This window comes from Leucopleurus acutus (assembly GCF_964270905.1).
Source record: "Leucopleurus acutus genome assembly, chromosome: 7".
Lineage (NCBI taxonomy): Eukaryota > Metazoa > Chordata > Mammalia > Artiodactyla > Delphinidae > Leucopleurus > Leucopleurus acutus.
In genome coordinates, this window is record NC_139150.1 from 105381091 (window position 1) to 105406945 (window position 25855).

Sequence of the window (25855 nt, forward strand, 5' to 3'; positions counted from 1 at the left end):
ATGCCCTTCCTACCCCACTGGGCTCTGACAGACCCCTCTGAGAATATCTTGCACACACTCTGAAGTCTAGCTCCAGTTTAATAGTCTCTATTCTAAATAGTGAGATCTATTGGGAAGAGTTTGAGATACAAAGGTTAGGTTTAGATATAATTTTACAGAATTGCATAAGTAATTGTTCTCTTATAGGCTATTTTATTAAATCAGAAAGAGCAAGAGAGAATAAGAATCGCCGTGACTTTAAAAATTATTAATTCCTTATTTTGCACTTAATTTATTATAAAATATAATACAAACTAGTGTATACAATGCATATGTACATTTTGAAAATTAATTATATTGAAAAGAGATCACCCTGGTACCCACAGCTCAGTTTAAGAAATACAGCGTTACCAGTACTTTTGAAACCCCGTTGTGTGCCACCCTCTGATTGCATTCCTCTCCCACTTTCTGAGCGATAACAACTCTCCAGAATTTTGTATGAATTATTTTTTTTTTTTTTTACATTTTACCAGGCTTCTTTTGTTATGCACATATACATAGGCACTACATACAGTATGTTAAAGAACATGTTAAATATCAGGAGGACATGGGGGCGGGGGAAGGGTAAGCTGGGACGAAGCGAGAGAGTGGCATGGACATATATACACTACCAAATGTAAAATAGACAGCCAGTGGGAAGCAGCCACACAGCACAGGGAGATCAGCTCGGTGCTCTGTGACCACCCAGCGGGGCGGGACAGGGAGGGTGGGAGAGAGACGCCAGAGGGAGGAGACATGGGGACACATGCACATGCACAGCTGACCCACCTTGCCATACAGCAGAAGCCAACACACCATTGCAAAGCAACCACACCCCAACAAAGATGTTAAAAAAAAAAAAGAAATACCAGGAAGTTTATGTATCTTTTTCGTTTACCCTGTGTTTTGTGGCCTTGTTTATCACCTCCTTGTACCAGCTCACCAAACTTCCCTGGAGGAGCAGCAGACCAAATTCCTTAGCACCCAGTGGCTCTGAGCAAATATAGAACGTAGTAGCAAGATGCAAAAGTAATGAGACAGACCGAAGGCACATAGCAGGGGGACAATTTGTGAGTGGGGAAAGGGTTTTTCCGTTTGTTTGGTTTGCTTTTTACGGGATAGGGAAACACCAACTTTGGACAGTGGGAGAGAAAAAAGCTGCAGTTGGTCTTTTTAACACACACAGAACAAGTTAATATTGTGCTAAAAATATGTCTATGTATTAGGTTGGTCGAATAATGTGAAGGGGTGGGCACCCAGAAGGAAGACATGGAACCTAATGTACTCAAATATCCTCTCTTGTTGTTTGAAAAGTTGTCTGGAGAGCAGTGCAAAGCCTCTTCTTCCGCTCGGGCCTGGCGAGTCTGCCGCCATGCTGTCCTCAGCAGCGCCATGGGGTGGTGACTAATTGCCCCTGTAAATCACCGAGCACCACTGTGCTACTCCGTCTATTTTTCTGACAGTAATTTAGTGCTTGCTCTTTCCCACACTTGTCATTCCATGTTTTTCCTCACATTGGAAGCCTTACTACTTGAGAGAAGTCAATACAATTTTCTGTTTGTATAAATGAAAGGCCACAGTTTTTAACTCTTTTATAATAATATTCCTTGAGCCAGAAGAAGATATATTTTCCACATTTTAGTTACACTTCAACAATTATGTATTATATGCCTATAGGGCTCATGCTCAATGGCAAAGTGAAGTGGACTGATGGTCTCAGATGTTTCCTTGTAAGATAGCATGTCAAGAACTGGCTTATATATTATCCGTCCTCCAGACTGACATCACACTTCATAATAGCTTGGTATGATGATTGCTGTCAAAATTGCACTGAGCCTGGCCGTGCCGCGCAGGGACCTCGCCGGGAAGGACGCGCAGGCTTGTGCAAGGAGAGCGGAGCCCCAGCGGGTGGCACCCATGCCGCCTGTATGAATTATTTCATAATTGCTTTTTTATTAATCTTCCTTTTATAGATTGCTGTTGTGGCTGTCATGTGCAAACCCCACAGATGTCCACACATCAGTTTTACAGGAAACATATGTGTGTGAGTATGATGATTGTGATAAATTGTGTATGTGTATGTATTTTAATTGAACCAGTTAAGTCCCCTAGAGCCTTGATCAATACATGCTGGTAATATTTAAAACTGTTTTTTGTTTGTATTTGTTTTTTGGCCATGGCTTGTGGGACCTCAGTTTCCCGACCAGGGATTGAGCCCGGGCCACAGCAGTGAAAGCCCGGCATCACTAACCACTAGGCCACCAGGGAACTCCCTGGTAATATTTAAAACTTTGACTTAATAGATTCATAAGTTAGTTCTTTGAAACAAGCACCTATTAGTAGGATGTCTCAATGCTTTAAAAATGAAGCATATAAAGATTTTAATTTGTTGCAATACACAGTAAAAAAAATTCATAGGTTACAGAACTCAAAACAGTAGATACTCTGTTAACTTGATAAATGATACATGGGAATATAAGCTGCGTAAATTCCAAATGTCAGAAGTTTATAATGAATTTGGATCAGAAAAGTATCAAAGTAAAAACTTAGCCTTACTAATAATCTTTAAACTTATTAAATTTAGATAATTAGAAAAATTAGCAGAAGAATATTCATGACTCTAGACAGGAAGATTATTAATCAGGAGAAAGATTTTCTTAAGTGTAGTTACCAAGAGAGCACTGTGAGTATCAATCCAAACTTAGGAAAACTTAGGCCCGGTTATTTGCCCCTAAAAGCTTAAACTTCTAAAATAATAGTGACTGCAATACTCTGAAAATGACTGTAATAATGTTCCTTTATATGTTTATCTTTTTACTTGTTAGTAGAAAATGTATATATTTGTAGATGCTACAAAGGTACAACCTTCTGTTAGGATTCGAAAATGAAGCTGGTTCAGTCAGGATTTTACGGAGCCTGTAGATACTTGAACTAGACTGTTGAACTAAGTTCTGTATCTGACATCTTCATTTTATTGTATTGGCAGATACTGCCCTGGTGGACCTGATTCAGACTTTGAATATTCGACCCAGTCTTATACTGGATATGAGGTAAAGTAATGTGAGGCTGTCCTGAGGAGTGTTACAGCATACTTTATTAAGAGTCTGCTTTTATAAGTACCGGCTCTCTTAAAATTTTTATTTTTTTCCTGATTACATAAGTTATTCATTCACCAAACATTTGCTGAGTGTCTGTTGTTCTAGTCACTGGCGAAATATTTATGTAAGCACTTATTATTAATATGTCAACATTGTTCTAAGTGCTTTACAACTTTAAACCTGACAGCAGGATTTTGAAGGTAGACACTATTATTATCCCAGTTTTTTAGATAAGGAAACCAGGGCCTAGAAGTCTTACATGACTGGCCTGGAGACATGCCCCTAATATGTAACAGGGCCGGGCTTTGAATTCTGTGCTCCTCACCAGTACATTGTCCTGCCTCTGCAGCTGTGAAAAAACAGGTCAGGTCTTGAGAAATTTACATTCTAATAAATGGGGGTAGACAGTAAAGAAACAAACAAGAAAAAACAACCAGGTACTAGTAAATGCAAAGCAGGGAAGTAAAGTCAAGTAAGATGTCGTAGCAGGGTGGATACTTCAGCCTTGGGGGCTAGGAAGGAATGGTCTGAGGAGGTGACATTTAAACTGAGCCCTGAATGACAAGAAAGAGCCTTTCAAGAATACCAAGAAAGAGTATTCCTAGCAGAGAGAATAGCTGGAACACGGAGCCAGGCTCAGAATGACAGTGGGGGGCTCTGGAGCAGAGCAGGTGAGGGGAGAATGAGATTCGGGAGACGGGTGCTGCAGGGGATTGTAAGCCAGGGCAAGGAGTTTGTTATAGGTGTTGTGAAAAGCCATCCAGATTTAAAGCAGGGGTTGATATAATCCAGTGTTGGTTTTTAAAAGATCATTTGATGGTTCTGTGAGGGCAGGATTAGAGCGGGTGCAAGAGTGAAAGCAGGAGGCCAGCGAGCAGGCTTTCGAAGTCGTCAGCCTCATCCAAAGAGGCCAGCAGCCAGGAAACCATGTGACTTTTTTCTTATACATGGTTTTTCATTTCTTACCTGTTTTTCATAGTTCAAATTTTTAAAAATACTAAAAGAATTTTTCAGTGAAGACTCCCTCTCGTCACTCTCCCCTGGCCACCCCTGTCTGCTTCAGCCCCCGAAGACAATCAGTATCATCCCCTTCAGAGATAGTATATAGATATAAAAGCAATACATACTCTTTATCCTAACTTTTTACACAGGAGGTAGTCTATCAAAACCTTGCACCTTACCTTTCTCATTTGACAATGTATCTTAGGGAACATTTTATATCAGTATATTGTTTCATGGCCATAGACTATTCCATTGTATGATAGCATGATGGCTTTTTGTTAAGCCATTACAAACTGTTGTTGTATTGATATTTAATGATCTGGTTTAAAAGTTATTTTATCAAGTAACTCTTTTGAATGTGTATACACAGCTATGTCTGTGAGCAGTATAACAATTTGGTGACCCTGGGGTTTCCATAAGGGTTTACACAAAGATATAACTATGGTCCAAGGAGCTGCCTCCTGTTGAGTGGAGACCAGCCAAATGCTATTCAGGACATTATTTTGAACCCTGACAAGACTGAGAGAGGAAGAAAGGAGCCCAAGGGAACTTTATTTTTAATACCCTTTTGAAACTACTTTTTATTCTTAATTCAGTGTGGGCATAACAGGATACTTCTCTTTTTTCTTAGCCAACCTCCATGCGAGCTATCCGTGCTAGGTATGACCCTTATCTACAGACAAGACACCGAATAGAACAGGTAAGGTTTTAAAAAGCATTGTTACATTAGATCTTTATACTTAGAAGGTATTCTTGCTTGATTTGAGTTGAACCAGAAATAAGAACTGAAAGAATATTTCTCCCCTTTGTAAGTTTTTAATATCCATCTGAGGGAGGGGGACTATTTTGCAATACCTAGCAAGGTCAAAAACACTGCTTCCTTTAAAGACTGTATTATTTTCTGTAAGGATTTTATAGTCTCTAAAGTTCTTTCAATTTGTAGAAAGTTATTTGTGGTATGAAATTTACAGAATGTGGATATGTCTTAGACAATAGGTGGGTGGATTGAATTTTAGCTTCCATAAGCCAAGTGAGAAGTATTGTGACTAGTTTGCTGGGGTGTGAATGGGGAATTGACTGTACAGGGGGATGAGGGACTCTTGGGAGCCATGGAGTTGTTCTGTATACTGGTGGTGGTGGTGGCAGTGGTTACACAACTCTAAACATTTGTCAAAACTCATTTAATTGTACAGTTAAAGTTAGTGGATTTTGTTGTATATAAATTATACCCCGGGAGTTCTCTGGTGGCCTAGTGGTTAGGATTCCGGATTTTCACTGCCGTGGCCTGGGTTCAATCCCTAGTCGGGAAACTGAGATCCTGCAAACTGCATGGCAAAGCCACAAAAAAAAAAAAAAAATTATACCTCAATATAACTGATTAAAGACAAGTACTGTGTAGATGGCCTTGCTCTGTTCAAGAACTCTGAACATTAATACAGATTTTCTTTTTCACAATTTTATTTTAAACTTGTCCAATTTCAAACAATGCAAGCACTGTCCATAGTTTTTATAGTTACATCTAGTAAGACAACTAGAAAATCTCAAATGGAAAGTAGCACATACCATAGTCAGTAAGTCGCTTCTGTGCTTAACTGTTATTACGAGTGGATACCAGCCACTTCTGATTTTCACATCATTGTCACCCAAGCATATATGGATCAGGATTGTCAGCTGTAGGAGAGGACCCCACCTGCAGGGAGCCAACATAGTTCCTAAACTGACCATTGCTTCAATTTCTTCTTTAGCCATAATTTTTTTTTTTTTGGAACCCATGCCCCTTGCAGTGGAAGCACGGAGCCCTAACCACTGGCTGGACCACCAGGGAATTCCCTTAGCTATGATATTTAACTCATTTGAAGTGTTTCAGTAGAGTTCAAAATGTTTATATTTTCCAAACAGGAGCATGGGTTTTGAAAGATTTTAGAAACTACCAGAGAGTAGTGATTCTTTTCCTAACTGTAAATGCACTAGAATCACCTGAGTAACTTTTCCAAAATACATGCCAGATTTCACTGCTGAAGTTCTGATTAAGTCTGGTTTAGGGTCCAGGCAAGATATTTTGAAAAAGCTACCAGGAAGATTTTGTTGTGTATTCCTGGTAAACAACCGTAGTTATAGAGTATTCTTTTAGTGTTGATAGCTATATGTACACGTACTTACAGATATATATTTGCATGTGTATGCACATGCATGCCCATATGCTTATGTATCTGTAAGGATTTACATATGTATAAGGATGTATGTATGTATAAGTTATTTGCCATTTTCAGAAACAAGTATAAAACAAGGTAACCTTTTGCTCATATTAAGTGTGGACATCCTCTTTACGTAGTACATTAGAGTTCATAATTTGTAGTCTACTTGACCTAGTTTTCCTCAGGCCTAAGATATGGCAAGAAATTTAAATACCTGTTTCTAAAAATTAGAATCTTGCCTTATTGTAGTTTAAAAACCTGAAAGATCTATACCATTCTCTTCCCAAATAGAAGAGATGTCATATTTCAGAGTTTATTGTCCTTCCCCCACCCCTGAAACTAGGCTTAAGGTGCTACCTGTACCCAGAAACTTCATAATTAATTCAAAACTTTTAATTTAAAACTGCTTTCTTAACGTTTCTTTCTAATCTAGTGTTCTCTTTCTTTCACTTGCATCAAGTCCTGATTATGTTGTGTATAGTCTTCTTCGTCCCCAATGCTGACCACAAAGTCTCGCATAAAATATGTAATCAATAAATATTTGTTTATTCTATTACATATTGTGTTATTTGCTTTGCTGCTCTCTAATTTATATTCTTTGTATTATTAAGTTTTCACTTAACTCTGTAAGTTGACATCAGACTTCTTGTTTATTATTTTTAATTCTCGTCCTCCTTATTTGAGCAATAATTTCCTTTTCAGACCCTGGAGTCTATTTTTTTTAGTCCATAGAATTTGCTTAACATGTTTGCTTCTCATTTTTAAACTATACTGATGAGAACACCGCAAAATAAAATTAGAAATTTGCAATAACCCTCTTAGGGTAGTTGACTATATCTTTCTAATGCTGATGAATTTATATCTTTCAGTTAAAACAGCTTGGTCACAGTGTGGATAAAGTGGAATTTATTGTGATGGGTGGAACATTTATGGCCCTTCCAGAAGAATACAGAGATTATTTTATTCGAAATTTACATGATGCCTTATCAGGACATACCTCCAACAATATTTACGAGGCAGTCAAGTAAGAAATTCTTATTTTATCATATTCACCAACGCTGGTTGTCAGTTTATCCTCCTAGCAGCAGTCTGTGAGAATTCCTTTTGCTCTATGTCTATATTCCTAGTTCTTTTGGGGAGGGAGGGGAGAGGATGTCATTCTTTTTATTTGCATACCTTTCATGGGTTGTAAGGTTAAATACATTTTTTCCCAATTTTCTTGAGATACAATGAACGTAGAGCACTGTATAAGTTAGGGTGTGCAGCATAATGATTTGATGTCACATATATCATGAAATGATGAGCACAGTAAGCTGAGTTAACATCTGTCATCTCATGCAGTCCTAGTCCTTGTAGTTGCTTCTGTTTTGTGGGAAAAAGGATTATGTTTTTAAAAAGTGAGTATGGTCCATTGGTTATTAGTATTTTCACAAAATCACTATGTGAAAGAATAAAAAGAAACTTAAGAAAAAGAAAGAACAACAGCAACAAAAAACCAAAACCAAGGGATTTCCCTGGTGGTGCAGTGGTTGAGAATCCGCCTGCCAATGCAGGGGACACGGGTTCGAGCCCTGGTCCAGGAAGATCCCACATGCCATGGAGCAACCTAGCCCATGTGCCACAACTACTGAGCCTGCACTCTAGAGCCCGTGAACCACAACTACTGAGCCCGTGTGCCACAACTACTGAAGCCCAAGTGCCTAGAGCCCGTGCTCCACAACAAGAGAAGCCACCGCAGTGAGAAGCCCCCACACCGCAACGAAGAGTAGCCCCTGCTCGCCGTAACTAGAGAAAGGCCCCGTGCAGGAACAAAGACCCAATGCAGCCAAAAATAAATAAATAAGTAAATAAATTTACTTTAAAAAAAACCAAAAAAATCACTGTGCAGATCTTCTCAGCCTGAGGCTGGTCTAAACTGCAGGGGTAGCTTTGATTGGACTAGGTGAGCCCACCCAAAAAGAGCACTGGGAGTACTTTCAATCTGAGACATTTAACTGCTATATAATCCACAAAACAAGTGACTTTTTTTAAAAAACATATTTATTGGGTATAATTGTTTAACAATGTTGTGTTAGTTTCTGCTGTATAACAAAGTGAGTCAGCTATATGTATACATATATCCCGGTATCCCCTCCCTCTTGTGTCTTCCTCTCACCCTCCCTATCCCACCCCTCTAGGTGGTCACAAAACACCAAGCTGATCTCCCTGCATGTTGCGGCTGCTTCCTACTAGCTATCTGTTTTACATTTGGTAGTGTATATATGTCAGTGTTACTCTCACTTTGTCCCAGCTTGCCAACTTCCCCCTCCCTGGGTCCTCAAATCCATTCTCTATGTCTGCGTCTTTATTCCTGTCCTGCCCCTAGGTTCATCAGAACCTTTTTTTTTTTTTTTATGATTCCATATATATGTGTTAGCATAAGGTATGTGTTTTCCTCTTTCTGACTTACTTCACTCTGTATGACAGACTCTAGGCCCATCCAAACAAAACACTCCCATTTACCATTGCAACAAAAAGAATAAAATATCTAGGAATAAACCTTCCTAAGGAGACAAAACACCTGTATGCAGAAAACTATAAGACACTGATGAAAGAAATTAAAGACGATACAAACAGATGGAGAGATATACCGTGTTCTTGGATTGGAAGAATTAACATTGTGAAAATGACTGTACTACCCAAAGCAATCTACAGATTCAGTGCAATCCCTGTCAAGCTACCAAAGGCATTTTTCACAGAACTAGAACAAAGAATTTTACAGTTTGTATGGAAACACAAAAGACCCTGAATAGCCAAAGCAATCTTGAGAAAGAAAAACAGAGCTGGAGGAATCAGGCTACCTGACTTCAGGCTGTACTACAAAGCTACAGTAATCAAGACAGTATGGTACTGGCACAAAAACAGAAATATAGATCAGTGGAACAGGATAGAAAGCCCAGAGATAAACCCATGCACATATGGTCACCTTATCTTTGATAAAGGTGGCAAGAATATACAATGGAGAAAAGACAGCCTGTTCAGTAAGTGGTGCTGGGAAAACTGGACAGCTACATGTAAAAGAATGAAATTAGAACACTTCCTAACACCATGCACAAAAATAAACTCAAAATGGATTAAAGACCTAAATGTAAGGCCAGACACTATGAAACTCTTAGAGGAAAACATAGAGAACACTTTGACATAAATCACAGCAGGATCCTTTTTGACCCACCTCCTAGAGAAATGGGAGTAAAAGCAAAAATAAACACATGGGACCTAATGAAGCTTAAATGCTTTTGCACAGCAAAGGTAACCATAAACAAGATGAAAAGACAACCCTCAGAATGGAAGAAAGTATTTGCAAATGAAGCAACTGACAAAGGATTCATCTCCAAAATATACAAGCAGCTCATGCAGCTCCATATCAAAAAAACAAGCAACCCAATTCAAAAATGGGCAGAAGACCTAAGTAGACATTTCTCCAAAGAAGATACACAGATTGCCAACAAACACATGAAAGATGCTCAACATTACTAATCATTAGAGAAATGCAAATCAAAACTACAGTGAGGTATCACCTCACACCAGTCAGAATGGTCATCATCAAAAGATCTACAAACAATAAATGCTGGAGAGGGTGTGGAGAAAAGGGAACCCTCTTACACTGTTGGTGGGAATGTAAATTGATACAGCCACTGTGGAGAACAGTATGGAGGTTCCTTAAAAAACTAGAAATAGAGGGCTTCCCTGGTGGCGCAGTGGTTGAGAGTCCGCCTGCCGATGCAGGGGACACGGGTTCGTGCCCGGGTCCGGGAGGACCCGTGTGCCACGGAGTGGCTGGGACCGTGAGCCATGGCCGCTGAGCCTGCGCGTCCGGAGCCTGTGCTCCACAACGGGAGAGGCCACAACAGTGAGAGGCCCGCATACTACAAAAAAAATAAAAAACTAGAAATAGAACTACCATATGACCTAGCAGTCCCACTACTGGGCATATACCCTAAGAAAACCATAATTCAAAACGAGTCATGTACCCCAATGTTCATTGTAGCTCTACTTACAATAGCCAGGACATGGAAGCAACCTAAGTGTCCGTCGACAGATGAATGGATAAAGACGATGTGGCACATATATACAATGGAATATTACTCAGCCATAGAAAAACAAGTGACTATTATTTAATAACTATTGTTCTAATTACTGTTTAATAACTATTAAATAATTTGTTGATGGGATCATTTATTTCAAATTCTAGTTGACGGAAGACAATTATGCTTTCTTTTGATACCTCATATCTCCATTTTTAGTGAGAAGAATACTAAGGTTTCATATATAGTTCAATGATTTAAGAAGTGAAAGTCTTAGAATAGTTTTTATTTTCAGAAATTTCAGGAACACCTGGCTAAGTTACTGTGTACTGTTCTCTTTTATTTACTGAACATTAATTGAAGGCCCATTAGGGGCCATGCATTGCCTTGGACACTGGGAACAACGTGGTGAACAAGACGGATGTTGTCCTTGCCCTCGTGGTGCTTACATTCTACTGGTTCAACAAATACCAAACAGCAAGTGCTGTGATGGATATAGACGGCTATGATGGAGAATACCTGGGCTGATTCTGCACACAAAGTGGTGACGTTTAAGCTGAGATCTGAAGTATAAGGAGGGAGTCAGGCCAAGCGCAGAAAAAAGAAGAGGCACTGAAATGAGGAAGAACTTGAGGTGTTCCAGGAACAGAGAGGAGGCCAGGGTATCTAGATTCCAGTGAAAAGGGGGGCATATGTCATGAAGGGAGATTGAAAAGTTAGGTGTGGGCCTGATTATACATGCTTTTGAGGACTTAAAAACTTTCGAATCAGCAGTAGGAAGTAGATGAATGGTTTCAAGCAGGAGACTGATGTGTTCGGGTTTGTAAGAAGCTCATTCTGGTTATTGTGTGGCTGCAACATGAGAATGTTGGTGCAAGAGTGGACGTGGGAAACTGGGTGGAAGAGTGTTGTATCCACCCCAGCTCAGATGAGGGTGGTGGCAGTAATGACAGAAAAGAATAGATGGAATAGCTGTATTTTTGTGTGGAAACTGACAGATTTTGGATCAGGTCCGCGGTAAGAAAGAGGAACGAATCAAGGATGACACCCAGGTTTTGGTTGTAGGAAATGATCGAGAGTTGTGTCACATACTGAGACGGAAAAGACAGAAGGAAGAACAGGTTTGTGGGAGAAAATCAAGAGTTTTACTTTGGCTGCATTAAGTTTGAAATGCCTAGAATACATTCAGGTGGGGATGTCCATAGGCTATATAAGAGATGTCTGGGCTGGCGATATAAAATTGGGGATTATCAGCTCATAGATGGTATTTATAGCCATGCAAATGGATAAGGTCACCTTATGGGAGAGTTACAGATTTCCAAGGTATGCTACATGAAAACGCAATTTTTAGGGCCATTCTTGCAGTGTGAGCCCATCATTTTTGTATACGTGCCTGTGAGTATAAATGCATAGAAGAGGTGGTAGAATGGTGATCATCATAGGCAATAGTTAGCACTCAGGAGAAAGGGACATGAGACGTGGGGGTAAAGGAGGACGTGTACAGCGTACAGTGTGCTGAGCATTGTGATAAGTATTCACTTATTCAATTCTTATAAGAAGTCTTTAAGTATTTAACTCATCCCTGTTTTACAAGTGAGGAAACTTTCATTACCCTGTAATTAAAACAGTTTTGGACAAGTACACTTGTGAATGAATTTTGAATGATCCATCTGTTGGTCAGATATTGACAGCTAACGACCTAGGTGGGGCTTCCTCTTGGAATTGGGGACAGGGCCGTCTTTTTGTGCTCTCCCTACTTCTCCTAGCCCCTTCCTTTGCTCTCCTTTGGGTTGGTAAAAATGAAAAGAGTAGAGACTTTTTCATAAGTTTAAATAAATCTCAAGGGTAGTTTGAGGGGCCTGGGTAGAGAGTTCAGCAGCTGGGAAAGCATGTGTGAGCAGCTACTTTGTGTGATTGCCAGTAGAGGATGTGACAGGTTAATTCTATGTCCATGAATCTGGACTTTGAGCAACAGCTGGCCCAGGTGATCTCTCCATCCTGCAGGGCCTTTCGTAGCAGGATGAGATGGGACCGTATTTTACTGCTCATTCAGAACCTTGATCATTCATGAATATGAGTCATGCTGAGTAAAACGCTGAAGTCTTTCAATCTTTAGAGGAGTAATGATGTAAATCCATCGCATTCTTCCTAATAATACTGAAAATCAGATGATAGCTTAGAATAAAATGCAATTGGAGGAAGAAAAACAACCTTAATTAGTTCAAAGCCCCATGATATTAGGATGGCAGCAGTACCTCAGAGGATTACTGACTAAAATCCATTGAACTCTGAGAATTCCCTCACAGGATAATCTATTCAGACCATCATATTTTTCTACGCATGCTTATGTATTATATATTTTTTCGTTAGTGCAGCTGTTCTCATGTTGCAGACCTTGCACATTATGTGGATTTGAGCCATAAATATCTTGGACTTGTCCCGCCCTTCCCCACCCCCATGAAAGTTTGCTGCAGAGCTTTTCAGTCTACAGTTTGGGTCCCCCGGGTCATGTGAACTAGGCCAACTGAAGATCTGCATAATGAATTTTTAGGATGCAGTTAGTCTGACATCTCATCAGCTGAAACTTTAAAATATTTGCTATATTCTTTGTGTGAAGTTTTATCTTTATTTTTGCAGAAATGGTCCAGTGTCTAGTGGTGTTTGTAAATTGCCTCTTTTTTTCCAGGTGAAAATAGAGTTTTATTATTATTATAACTTGCGATTACGGTATGTGTGTAGAAAAAGCCGTTTGGAGAAGCAAGCCTCTTTCTCTAATGGACCAGGCAGAGCCGGCGTTGTTTTGTTTCTTGAATTTACCTCAAGGGGGCAACAAACACTTTACTTTCGGATAAAAATTTTTATGGGATTTGAGCCTTCATTGCAACAAATATCATGAATGGCTCTCGGGAAGTAGTAAAAGTACAATCTGGGAGTCATGAAACCATCCATAAATGCTACACTGAATCCTGCCAACCCACATTCGACGTGTTTTGCTTTTTACTCCTGGTCTCTATACTTTTATGAGATTATCTGGAAAAAGCCAATTTCTGGTATCTTGTTTGCTTTGTTGAGGTAAATTTTTACTGCCAATTCCCTATAATAGAGTTGGTATTTGTTTTTCAGGGAAGCTTTGTATAATTTGAAGAAATAGTTGTCTGGTTTGTATTATAGAGACATAGAAAACTATTTTCAAATGTTGACATCTTTGCAAAATGTAGAGCAGCCCAGAGATACTGTGTTTTGAACATAACGTTTTCTTCAAAATTTTTGGATGAGATATTTACTTTGCCGTTCTCTAAGTTCTCTTGCGCAGAGGGTATTCATGAAAATTGTTTGGGTTACCCAGCGTGACCCACCTCTCTCAGAGGTAAGGTGATGAATTTCATGTTTATTTTACTAGTAGTTGATACTAGTACAACTACACAGATGTAATACTGACTTTGACAAGCTTAGCATAGGTGGGGTGTTTTTTGTTGTTGTTTTTAATAAATTTATTTATTTTATTTATTTATTTTTGGCGGCGTTGGGTCTTCGTTGCTGCGCGCAGGCTTTCTCTAGTTGCAGCGAGCGGGAGCTGCTCTTTGTTGCGGTGTGTGGGCTTCTCATTGCGGTGGCTTTTCTCTTTGCAGAGCAAGGGCTCTAGGCGTGCGGGCTTCAGTAGTTGTGGCATGTGGACTCAGTAGTTGTGGCTTGTGGGCTCTAGAGCGCAGGCTCAGTAGTTGTGACACACGGGCTTAGTCGCTCTGCGGCAGGTGGATCTTCCCGGACCAGGGCTTGAACCTGTGTCCCCTGCATTGGCAGGTGGATTCTCAACCACTGCGCCATCAGGGAAGTCCCTAGGTGGGTTTTTTTTTTAATATTAATTTTAAATTAAGTTAAAAGTTACATATTGTGACAGATGAGTCAACCGTGTTTAAGGTTAAAAGTCTTTGTTCGAATTAGTGTCAAGTTCTACTATCAGCTCAAGTGTGTCTCTGCTTTGCTATTGTGTGTGCCATCTGGTTAAAGTTTTGTTTTTTTCTTAAAAGATTAAGAGTTAGGGTAAGGAAAAGCCCTAACAAGGTGAACTTGGTTGTTATTTATGGCAGGTTAGTAACAAGCAGTATGTTATATCCTTGCAGATGGAAACATTGGAAAGCTGAGTGAACAGAGAGGTCAAGGACAAAGCAGGTATGATTTCTGTGAAGGCTCATTAAATCAAGCAAAGTGATAATCACTCATTACTCTCAGCTAGACTGAGACTGCAGTAATCTCCAGAGATCATCAATTACTGGTGACTATCATCCTCTAAAAATCATAGCTCTGGAGGTGAAAAGGACCAGCAGTGGGATCTGAGTCACCCGTTCACCAGAATGCAAATGTTGCCAAATATCTCAAAACAACCTTTTAAAATGGTTTTATTCCTTTTTAATCAGCCTTGCCCAGAAGCAGTTTTGCATTCAATTTTTAATGCTCCTTGGCTGTTTTCACAAGATGCAATTTAAAAGGGTAGTTACCCACCAAGAAGTAGGTGAGTCATACCTTCTCCCTGTGGAATTTTTAATTCAGTTCTGTTCCTTCCTCTTTTTTTCCCCCTCCATCAATGACTTTAAATCCTCCAACTATGTCCTTCTGTGTCTTGGAAAAACTAGAGTGCTAGGTAATGCTGGGTCCCAGGCCCAGAAGCTAATTTCATAGACTTGCAGAGGAATGAAGAAAGCAAAGCAACCTAAGAAGGCCTGAAAGTGGCCATCTCCTGCCTTGCTGCCCTGGCCTTATTTCTGGCAGGCCTCAGAACCTCTTGCATGTCTGGACTTTGGCTCTAATACCCTCCCCATCCCCGCCCCTCACTTCACATTGTTGATCACTTTTGCTTTCTCCCTTGGTAATCAGATTTTCGTAGATGGTGACCAGGATCCTCAACATTGGCAGTCCAACCTAGGATACAATCTTAGTCATCATAAAAAGAGGTGATATTAGTTGTTTTTCTTCCAACATTTTATTTGAAACAAACAGAAATTGAAAGAATTTTCCAGTGAACATCCCATACCTGTCACCGAGGTTCTACAGTGTTTGCTTTATCACATACTTATCCAACTAGCCATTCCTCTATCAACCCATCAATCCTTCTTTTTATTTTTTTAACACATTTCAAAGCAGGCTGCAGACTTCAGTACCCTTCTCCCCGAATACATGCATTTTGCACATCGTTAGCTACTTCACTGTTTGTAATATTTTCTTTTCAAGTAAATTTACATACTGTGAAATGCACAGGTCTTATGGGTACTCTTTGATGAGTTCTAACAAATGCATATACCTGTGCAACAAAATCATACTAAGATATAGAACATTACCATCATCCCAGAAAGTTTCCTCCTGTCTCCTCCCAGTAAATCCTCACCTGCACCTCCCAGAAGCAGCAGTCTTCTCTTTTTTTCCTTTCATAGATTAGTTTTGCCTGTTCTAAAACGTCATATGAATGGAACCATATAGCACATACTCTTTTGTGTAAGGCGTCTTTCACCGAGCGTTATATTTAGAGATTCATCCACGTTGGGTATTTCAGTAGCCGTTACCTTTTTAGTGCTGGGTAGGATTCTATTATATGCATAGAGCACAGTTTGTTTATCCATTCTATTGATGGATAGCTGGGCTGTTTCCAGTTTGTAGCTATTATGATAAAACTTCAGTGAACATACTTATATAAGTCTTTTTGTGAATATATGTATTTATTTCTCTTGGGTAATAACTAGAAGTGGAATTGCTACATCATATGTTTAGTTTTGAAATGGCCAGACATTTTCCCAAAGTGGTTGTACCATTTTTACTCCTACGAGTGATGTATGAGTGTTCATTTGTTCCACGTCCTCACCAGCATAAGGTGTTGTCAGTCTTTGTAAGTTTAGCTATTCTAGTGGGTGTGTTGTGGGTTTAGCTGTGGTTTTAATTTGCATTTTTCTGATGACTAATGATGTTGAGCACTTTATTACGTGCTTATGCTTTCTATATATATTTCCTTTGTGAAGTGTGTGTTAAAATCTTTTGCACATTTTTTATTGGGCTATTATATATCCTGGATTCTAGTCCTTTGTTAGATCTATATTTTACAAATACGAAAACCCAGTCTGTGGCTTGAGTGTTCATTATGTTAATGTATTTGAGCAGAGTATTTTGTCTTGGTAAAGTCTAATTTGCAATTTTTTCTTTCATAATTACTGCTTTTTGTATTATCTCTAACAAACCTTTGCCTACTCACAAGGCAAAAAGATATTTTCCTGTGTTCTCTTCTAGTTATTGTTTTAGCCTTTATATTTACCTTTCATACGTAGGCTTATGATCCATCTTGATTTAGTATTTTATATATAGTGTGAGGTAGGAGTCAAGATTTCTTTTTTTCCATATACATACCTAATTGTTTCAACATTACTTGTTTTAAAACTTCCCTTTCCTGTATAGATTGTATTGGCACCTTTGTCAAAAATCAATTGGCTAGGGCTTCCCTGTTGGCTCAGTGGTTAAGAATCCGCCTGCCAATGCAGAGACGTGGGTTCGAGTCCTGGTCCCAGAAGATCCCACATGCCGTGGAGCAACTAAGCCCATGCACCACAACTACTGAGCCTGCGCTCTAGAGCTCACAAGCCACAACTACTGAAACCCGTGCGCCTAGAGCCCATGCTCCGCAATGAGAGAAGCCACCGCAATGAGAGGCCAGCACACCACAACGAAGAGTAGTCCCCACTCGCTGCAACTAGAGAAAACCCACGCGCAGCAACAAAGACCCCGTGCAGCCAAAAATAAATAAAATAAAATAATTTTTTAAAAAATCAATTGGCTATATAAATTTGGGACTGTACTCTCTTCTGTTCCGTTGATGTGTTTTTGTCTTTATGCCAGTACCACAGTCCTGATTACTGTAGTTTTATACCTTTAAGTAGTATAAGTCTTCTAACTCTGTCATTGTTTTTCAAGATTGCTCTGGATATTTTAGGTGCTTTGCCTTTCTATATAAAGTTTATGCTTATCAATTTCTATTAAAAAGTCTGATAGCCATATTAACAAACTGAAGGATAAAAACCATATGATCATCGCAATAGATGCAGAAAAAGCTTTCAACAAAATTCAACACCCATTTATGATAAACACTCTCCAGAAAGTGGGCATAGAGGGAACCTACCTCAACATAATAAAGGCCATATATGACAGACCCACAGCCAACATAGTTCTCAATGGTGAAAAACTGAAACCATTTCCTCTAAGATCAGGAACGAGACAAGGTTGCCCACTATCACTGCTGTTGTTCAACATAGTTTTGCAAGTTTTAGCCACAGCAATCAGAGAAGAAAAAGAAATAAAAGGAATCCAAATCGGAAAAGATTTAAAACTGTCACTGTTTACAGATGACAAGATGCTATACATAGAGAATCCTAAAGATGCTACCAGAAAACTACTAGAGCTAATCAGTGAATTTGGTAAAGTAGCAGGATACAAAATTAATGCACAGAAATCTCTTGCATTCCTATACACTAAAGATGAAAAATCTGTAGGAGAAATTAAAGAAACAGTCCCATTTACCATTGCAACAAAAAGAAAATACCTAGGAATAAATCTTCCTAAGGAGACAAAACACCTGTTTGCAGAAAACTATAAGACACTGATGAAAGAAATTAAAGGTAATACAGACAGATGGAGAGATATACCATGTTCCTGGATTGGAAGAATCAACATTGTGAAAATGACTGTACTACCCAAAGCAATCTACAGATTCAGTGTAATCCCTGTCAAGCTACCAATGGCATTTTTCACAGAACTAGAACAAAAAATTTTACAATTTGTATGGAAACAGAAAAGACCCTGAACAGCAGAAATAATCTTAAGAAAGAAAAACAGAGCTGGAGCAATCAGGCTGCCTGACTTCAGACTATACTACAAGGCTACAGTAATCAAGACAGTATGGGTGGGAGGGAGATGCAAGAGGGAGGGGATATGGGGATATATGTATACATATGGCTGAGTCACTTTGTTATACTCAGAAACTAACACAACATTGTAAAGCAATTATACTCCAATAAAGATGTTAAAAAAAGAAAAAAGACAGTATGGTACTGGCACAAAAACAGAAATATAGATCCATGGAACAGAATAGAAAGCCCAGAGATAAACCCACGCACGTATGATCACTGTATCTTTGACAAAGGCAAGAATATACAATGGAGAAAAGACAGCCTGTTGAATAAGTGGTGCAGGGAAAACTGGAGAGCTACATGTAAAAGAATGAAATTAGAACACTTCCTAACACCATGCACAAAAATAAACTCAAAATGGATTAAAGGGCTTCCCTCGTGGCGCAGTGGTTGAGAGTCCACCTGCCGATGCAGGGGACATGGGTTCGTGCCCCGGTCTGGGAAAATTCCATGTGCCACGGAGCGGCTAGGCCCGTGAGCCATGGCCGCTAAGTCTGCGAATCTGGAGCCTGTGCTCCACAACAGGAGAGGCCACAACAGTGAGAGGCCCGCGTACCGCAAAAAAAAAGATTAAAGACCTAAATGTAAGGCCAGACACTATAAAACTCTTAGAGGAAAACATAGGCAGAACACTCTATGACATAAATCACAGCAGATCCTTTTTGATCCATCTCCTAGAGAAATGGAAATAAAAACAAAAATAAACAATGGGACCTAATGAAACTTGAAGCTTTTGCACAGCAAAGGAAACCATAAACAAGACAATAAGACAACCCTCCGAATGGGAGAAAATATTTGCAAACGAAGCAACTGACAAAGGGTTTATCTCCAAAATATCCAAGCAGCTCATGCAGCTCAATATCCAGAAAACAAGCAGCCCAATCCAAAAATGGGCAGAAGACCTAAATAGACATTTCTCCAAAAAAGATATACAGATTGCCAACAAACACATGAAAGGATGCTCAGTTGTCACTAATCATTAGAGAAATGCAAATCAAAACCACGAGGTATCACCTCACTCTGGTCAGAATGGCCATTATCAAAAAGTCTACAAACAATAAATGCTGGAGAGGGTGTGAAGAAAAGGGAACCCTTTTGCACTGTTGGTGGGAATGTAAATTGTTACAGCTGCTATGGAGAACAGTATGGAGGTTCCTTAAAAAACTAAAAATAGAACTACCATATGACCCAGCAGTCCCACTACTGGGCATATACCCTGAGAAAACCATAATTCAGAAAGAGACATGTACCACAATGTTCATTGCAGCACTGTTTACAATAGCCAGGACATGGAAGCAACCTAAGTGTCTATCGACAGATGAATGGATAAAGATGTGGCACATATATACAATGGAATATTACTCAGCCAAAAAAGAAGTGAAGTTGAGTTATTTGTAGTGAGGTGGATGGACCTAGAGTGTGTCATACAGAGTGGAGTAAGTCAGAAAGAGAAAACCAAATGTTGTATGCTAACGTATGTATGGAATCTAAAAAAGAAAAAAAAAGAGGGTTCAGATGAACCTAGGAGTAGGACAGGAGTAAAGACGCAGACGTAGAGAGTGAACTGGAGGACACGGGGAGGGGGAAGGGTAAGCTGGGATGAAGTGAAAGAGTAGCATTGACATATATACACTACCAAATGTAAAATAGATAGGCAGTAGGAAGCAGGTGCATAGCACAGGGAGATCAGCTCTGTGCTTTGTGACCACCTAGCAGGGTGGAATGGGGGGGGTGGGAGGGAGGCGCAGGAGGGAGGGGATATGGGGATGTAAGTATACATATAACTAATTCACTTTGTTATACAGCAGAAACTAACACAGCATTGTAAAGCAGTTATACTCCAATAAAGATGTTAAAAAAAATAAGTAAAAAATAAAAAGTGTGATAGGATTGGGAATGTGTTTAAACCATAGAAGAATTTTGAGAAAATTACCATTTAATATATTTTTTTCCAGTTTTTGAACATAGTCTATCTCCTGGTTTCCTTAAGTGTTTTTTAATTTCTCTTAGCAGTTTGGATATTTTGTAAGCTTTTTGTTAAATTTATTCCAAAGTATTTTGTTGATGCTATATTAAATGAAATTTTTAAAAATTGTATTTTCAAATTGTTTGCAGCTAGTATCTAGATACATGGTTGATTTTTGTATATTAACCTTATATCATATGACCTTACTATAAATTCACTACTTAGTTCTAAAAGTTGTTTTTGTAAATTTGCTGGGATTTTCTTCAAAAACAATCATATAATCTGCAAATACAGTGAGTTTTAATTTTTCCATTTGGATTTGCATGCTTTTCTTTTTCTTGCCATATTGCAACGGCTAGGACATTCTGTACAGTGTTAAATAGAAGTGGTGAGAGTGAGTCTCTCTGTCTTATTCCCAGTAATACAGGGAAAACATTTAATATTGCAGTGTTAAGTATAGTGTTACTTGTGAGTTTTTTTGTAGATACCTTTATCAGATGGAAGAATTTTGCTAAGAGTTTTTATCATTAACTCATTTGTCTAATGATTTCTCTGTCTGTATTTAAATGATCATATGATTTTCCTCCTTTATTCTGATAATATATAGCACTTTGATCTTAATGTTAAACTAACCTTGCATTCCTAAGATAAACCCTATTTGGTCAAAATGTATTTTTCTTTTTATATATCACTGGATTCACCTTTCTAATACTTTGTAAAGGATTTTTTTCATGAGGGATGGTGGTTTGTGATTTCCTTTTATGTAACTTGTCAGGTTTTGGTTTTAGTGTTATGCCGGCCCTATAAAACAACTTATGAAGTGTTTCCTCCTCTATTTTCTGAAAGAGTTCATGTAAGATGAATATTATTTCTTCTGTAAGTGTTTGCTAGTACTCAACAGTAAAACTATCCAAGACTGGAGTTTCTTTATGGGAGGGTCTTAGATGATTAATTCAATTCCTTTAATAGATAAAGGGATATTCAAATTTTCTGTTTCTTCTGTGTCCATTTTGGTAAATTATACTTTTCAAGGAATTTGTTTTATCCAGATTGTCAAACTTTTTGGTATTAAGTTGTTCATAATGTTCCCTTATTTTGTCTTTAATGTCTGTAGGATGTTAGTGATCATCCCTCCTTCACTCCTGATATTGATTACCTTGTGTTCTCTCTTTTTTTTCTTTATTAGTCTAGTTAAGGTTTATCAAATTTTGTTCTTTGTAAAGAATTAACTTTTGGTTTTGTTTATGTCCTCTACTTAATATATTTCTGCTTTTATTTTTATTATCATCTTCTACTTGCTTTGGATTTCCTTTGCTCTTTCTGTGCTTAAGTAAGGTATAGAAACTGATCACTATAGACCTTTCTTCTTTTCTAATAAGTATTTAAAGCTTTAAAGTTTTCCCCTAAGCACTGCTTTGGCTGAATCCCACAAATTTTAATATGTTGTATTTTAATTATTATTCAGTTCAAAATGTTTCCTAAAATTGTTTGTATTTTGACCCATGGATTATATACAAATGGATGGTTTAATTTCTAAATTTCCAAAAACTTGGAGTTTTTCTTGATTTCTTAATGTCATTGATTTCTAATTTAATTCCATATTGGTCAGAGAGGATCTGTTCTATACAATTTCAGTTTCTTGAAGTTTTTTTATTGAGGCTTATTTTGTGGCTCAGCATATATGGTCTGTCTTGGTGAACAAACTATGTATATTTGATAGAATGTGTATTCTGCAGTTGTTGGATGTAATGTTCTATAAATATCAATTCAGTCAAAGTGGTAGATAGTGTTGTTCAGATGGTCCTTGTCTTGGGGTTGGTTTGTTTTGTTTTGTTTTCTGTGTAGTTCTATCCGTTGCTAAGAGAGATTAAAATATCCAACTATGATTGAAGAATTATCTATTTCTCCCTTTAGTTATATTAGTTTTTACTTCATTTATTTTGAAGATCTGCTCTGAGGAGTATGCACGTTTATGATCGATATGTTTTCCTGGTATTTGAACTTTTTATCAATATGAAGTTACCTTTTTATCATTATGAAATGTCCTTTCTTTCTGGTCTTGAAATTTCCTTTTATTGATGTTAAATTAGACATTACAGCTTTTACATACTTAACTGTTTTCCCTATGTAGTATCTTTTTCCATCCGTTTACTTTCCACCCACATGTGTCTCTGCATTGAAACTGTGTTTCTTTTAACAGTCTAGTTGGCAGTTTTATGGAAGTCTACAGTAGTTGGGTCTTGTTTTTTTTATCCATTTTGACAATGTCTGCCTTTTAATTGGAATGTTTAATCTGTTAACATTAGATACCATTAATATTTGCATCTACCAATTTAGTCACTCCCTCACTTTGGTTTTCAGTAGCCAAGAGTAATGGTTTTACTGAATACCATTATTGTCTAATTCTGTGCAATGCATTTTTTCTATATCCTTTAATAGGGAATGTCTTCTTAAGAGAGAGGGTCTGTCATACCTAACACAATTCCTTGAGGAGAGAAGGTGTAGTAAGTCCCCTACATACGAACCTTCAAGTTGGGAACTTTCAAAGATGTGAACATGCGTTTGCGTGTCCAGTCATGTAAGTTAGTTCATGTGTCTGGCATTATCTGTAAAAGTTGGTTACCTAGGCTAATTTTGTTGGACTTACGAACAAATTGGACTTACGTATGTGCTCTTGGAATGGAACTCGTTTGTATGTAGGGGACTTACTGTACTTAAAAAACATTGTTAAATGAGTGCAGTGGGAAGAACTGTGCATTAAGAATTAGGTTCCAGACTTATTTCTGTTGTTATCTTACATTATTAATGAGGAGGCAGGACTATATTATTTCTGAAGTTACTTCTTTCTGTGACATTGTATGCTTTGAAGATTTCTACTGGAATGGGAATTTTTATCTAAAAGATGTGCTCGGGGGCTTTCCCTGGTGGCGCAGTGGTTGAGGGTCCGCCTGCCAATGCAGGGGACACGGGTTCGTGCCCCAGTCTGGGAGGATCCCACATGCCGCGGAGCGGCTGGGCCCGTGAGCCATGGCCGCTGGGCCTGTGAGTCCAGAGCCTGTGCTCCGTGACGGGAGAGGCCACAGCAGTGAGAGGCCCGCGTACTGCAAAAAAAATAAATAATAATAATAAAAGATGTGCTCGAAGGTTATTTTTCATCTAGCAGTCACTTTCTGACAATGACAACTTTTCTGTAATGCATTTATGTGTATAGCCCTTAAATTTGAATGTGAATACAATATTAAAAGAATGTGTAATAACCATGATTGTTTTTTTCTATTAATAGTACATTGCTGTTGGCTCTTCAGCTGTCTGATTAGGAGTATAAAATGGTAGCATTCTTGTCGGCTACTGAAAGAATCAAAACCCAAACTGTTAATGGGTTGTTTTTCATATATCTTAAACCTTGTCAGCTAGCATGATAAGGGACCAAAGGTCCCTGATTACTCTCTAAGCTATGTTACCAGGTGAGTTTTTCATAGGTTGTACTCATTTAAAAATTGAACTTCTGTTCCTGTCTGTTTCCTCAGTTTGTGTTGGGCAGAACCTTATGTTATAGACCCTCTTGACATAACTGCCAATATCCAGGAAGCAAACTTGACCACCATCTCAAAAGGGAAAAGATAGTTATTTTTAAATTCTCAAACATTCAACTCAGTCATTCTTAAGTTTGGAATATCACTAGCACAGCATTATACAAAACATAAAATTTGGGCTTAGACCTCTAGTGAGATTTCACACAGGAAATCTAAAGTAAGACACATCCAGCTTAATTAATGACAGAGGTTTTAGAGAGCACTTCAGGAGATTAATAGTAATCAGAAGTGTTCTTTGATGCCACAGGCTTCTTGGAGCGAATCAGAAACCGTTTACAGGAGATAATAAAGAGACCTTCACATCGTCTTTCTTCCGTGTCCCCCTGGTTGGGACCTTAGTGTGAAGGGACAGTAAGTAATAACAATAGATGTCACTTTTATAGGTCACTTTCTTCCTTCCAGAAATAGAAACATGCTTTCCAAGAAATCATTTCTATCCAGTTATATATCTGCCACTTCTGGCTCTTTGTTCTTAAGTGGTTCTTGGTTTTAGCTGTGGGTCTTATCCCTACAGCTAGACTGTTGAGCATCTCTGGGACAAGAACTACTGTATCTTTACTTTCTGTAGATTACCTGGCCTAGTGTTCAGCAACTTTTAGGGTTAACTATTTGCAAGAGGAAAGGTAACCAGTAGAATTAGCTAGAGGCTGCTATGGGAGTAGAGAGAGACCTCCTATGTCTTCGGTTATGCCTCATTCATTTACTCATTCTTCATATTTGTAATTTTTATATTGAAGGAGAGTTTTTAGTGCTGAAGCCCTTACCTCTAAATGTATACGAGCCTACTGCCTTCCAGAAGCTTCCTGTCTAGGTGGATAGACAGACATAGCCACAAATAACAAGACAAACTCCATTCGGAGGAGGGGTAAGGTACGTTAGGGATGAGAGCGCAGAATTACTTAGAGGCGCTGGGAAGATGTCATGGCAGGAGAAATGTATTTGAGCTTTGTTTTGAAGTCTGGGTAGCGTTTGGTTTTTATTTGCTTTTATGTTCCCAGGTTATTGTCCCATCTCCCACCCCCTCCTAGCCCCAACCCCCCAGTTAAAAAATAAATACTGTCGGCATAAGTTATTGGCTTAAATTATGCTTCACAGAGAACATTAGCATCTTTTATAGTTGATGCCACTCCTATGGCATACAGAAAAGTGTAGGATTCAGCATAGCCCCACAGTGGTGGCATTTAGGCTTATTTAAAATGACCCTATAATGCCACAGAAAGAGAAGTGGAATTGGAATCAGAAGACCTGGGTCCAAGTCCTGACTTTGTCTCTTAGAAGCTCATGATCAGGGTTGGAAAATTTGGTACATTTCCTAAACACCTAAGAATTTAACAAGTCTGCCTCTCCCCGCTCCCCAATGGTATGGTAATTGAACTCGGTAGTAAATGAGAGCCACACTGTCGGATGGCTGTCTAAACAGTGTGGTGGGTTATAGCAGGCCATAAAATGCCAGCGCAGACATTTTGCTTAGATTAGTTGACAGCCTTTGTGAACATATTTGCAATATTTTAAAAAACCAATCATACTGATATCTTTACATCTCCCTTTAATGAAGAGGCAAGAATTAGTGATATGTAGAACTAAATATAGCATTAACAAAAATCCTTTTAAAAATGACCTTATACTGTATAAGATGACCTTATATTCTGTTCTTTAGAAAATACTCCATTGTTTTTGCTCAAATTTGATAGGTATTTCTGCTTAATTGCTTTTCAGATGAAAATACAATTCTGAAAGAAAGATAGTGGTAAATAGAAAATACTGGCTTTTAAAAACGAGTTATTTTTTGTTCCTCCATTTCTGCTCCTGCAAAAGGTAATGACATTTTCCCCAAGAGGAAAGACACTTTTGAAATGGAGTTAAATTATTGTTTGCGAATAAGGTTTGCCTCTATGTCCTGTACTACATTCTAACTACTTATGAAGAGACCTTATCATCCTCGCCGCAGCTTTCTCTATCAGTCTTGCTTGGGCCTTTGA

At 38.6% G+C, this 25855-nt stretch overlaps 1 protein-coding gene across 1 annotated transcript in view; it reads left to right on the plus strand.

The window, feature by feature from the left end:
- ELP3 (elongator acetyltransferase complex subunit 3) overlaps nt 1–25855 on the plus strand; it is a 111333-nt gene that overhangs the window by 16287 nt on the left and 69191 nt on the right. The window contains exons 4-7 of the mRNA XM_082843287.1: nt 1992–2062; nt 3005–3068; nt 4750–4818; nt 7183–7337. Of these exons, the coding sequence (XP_082699413.1) occupies nt 1992–2062; nt 3005–3068; nt 4750–4818; nt 7183–7337 (359 nt within the window). The remainder of the gene's footprint in view (nt 1–1991; nt 2063–3004; nt 3069–4749; nt 4819–7182; nt 7338–25855) is intronic.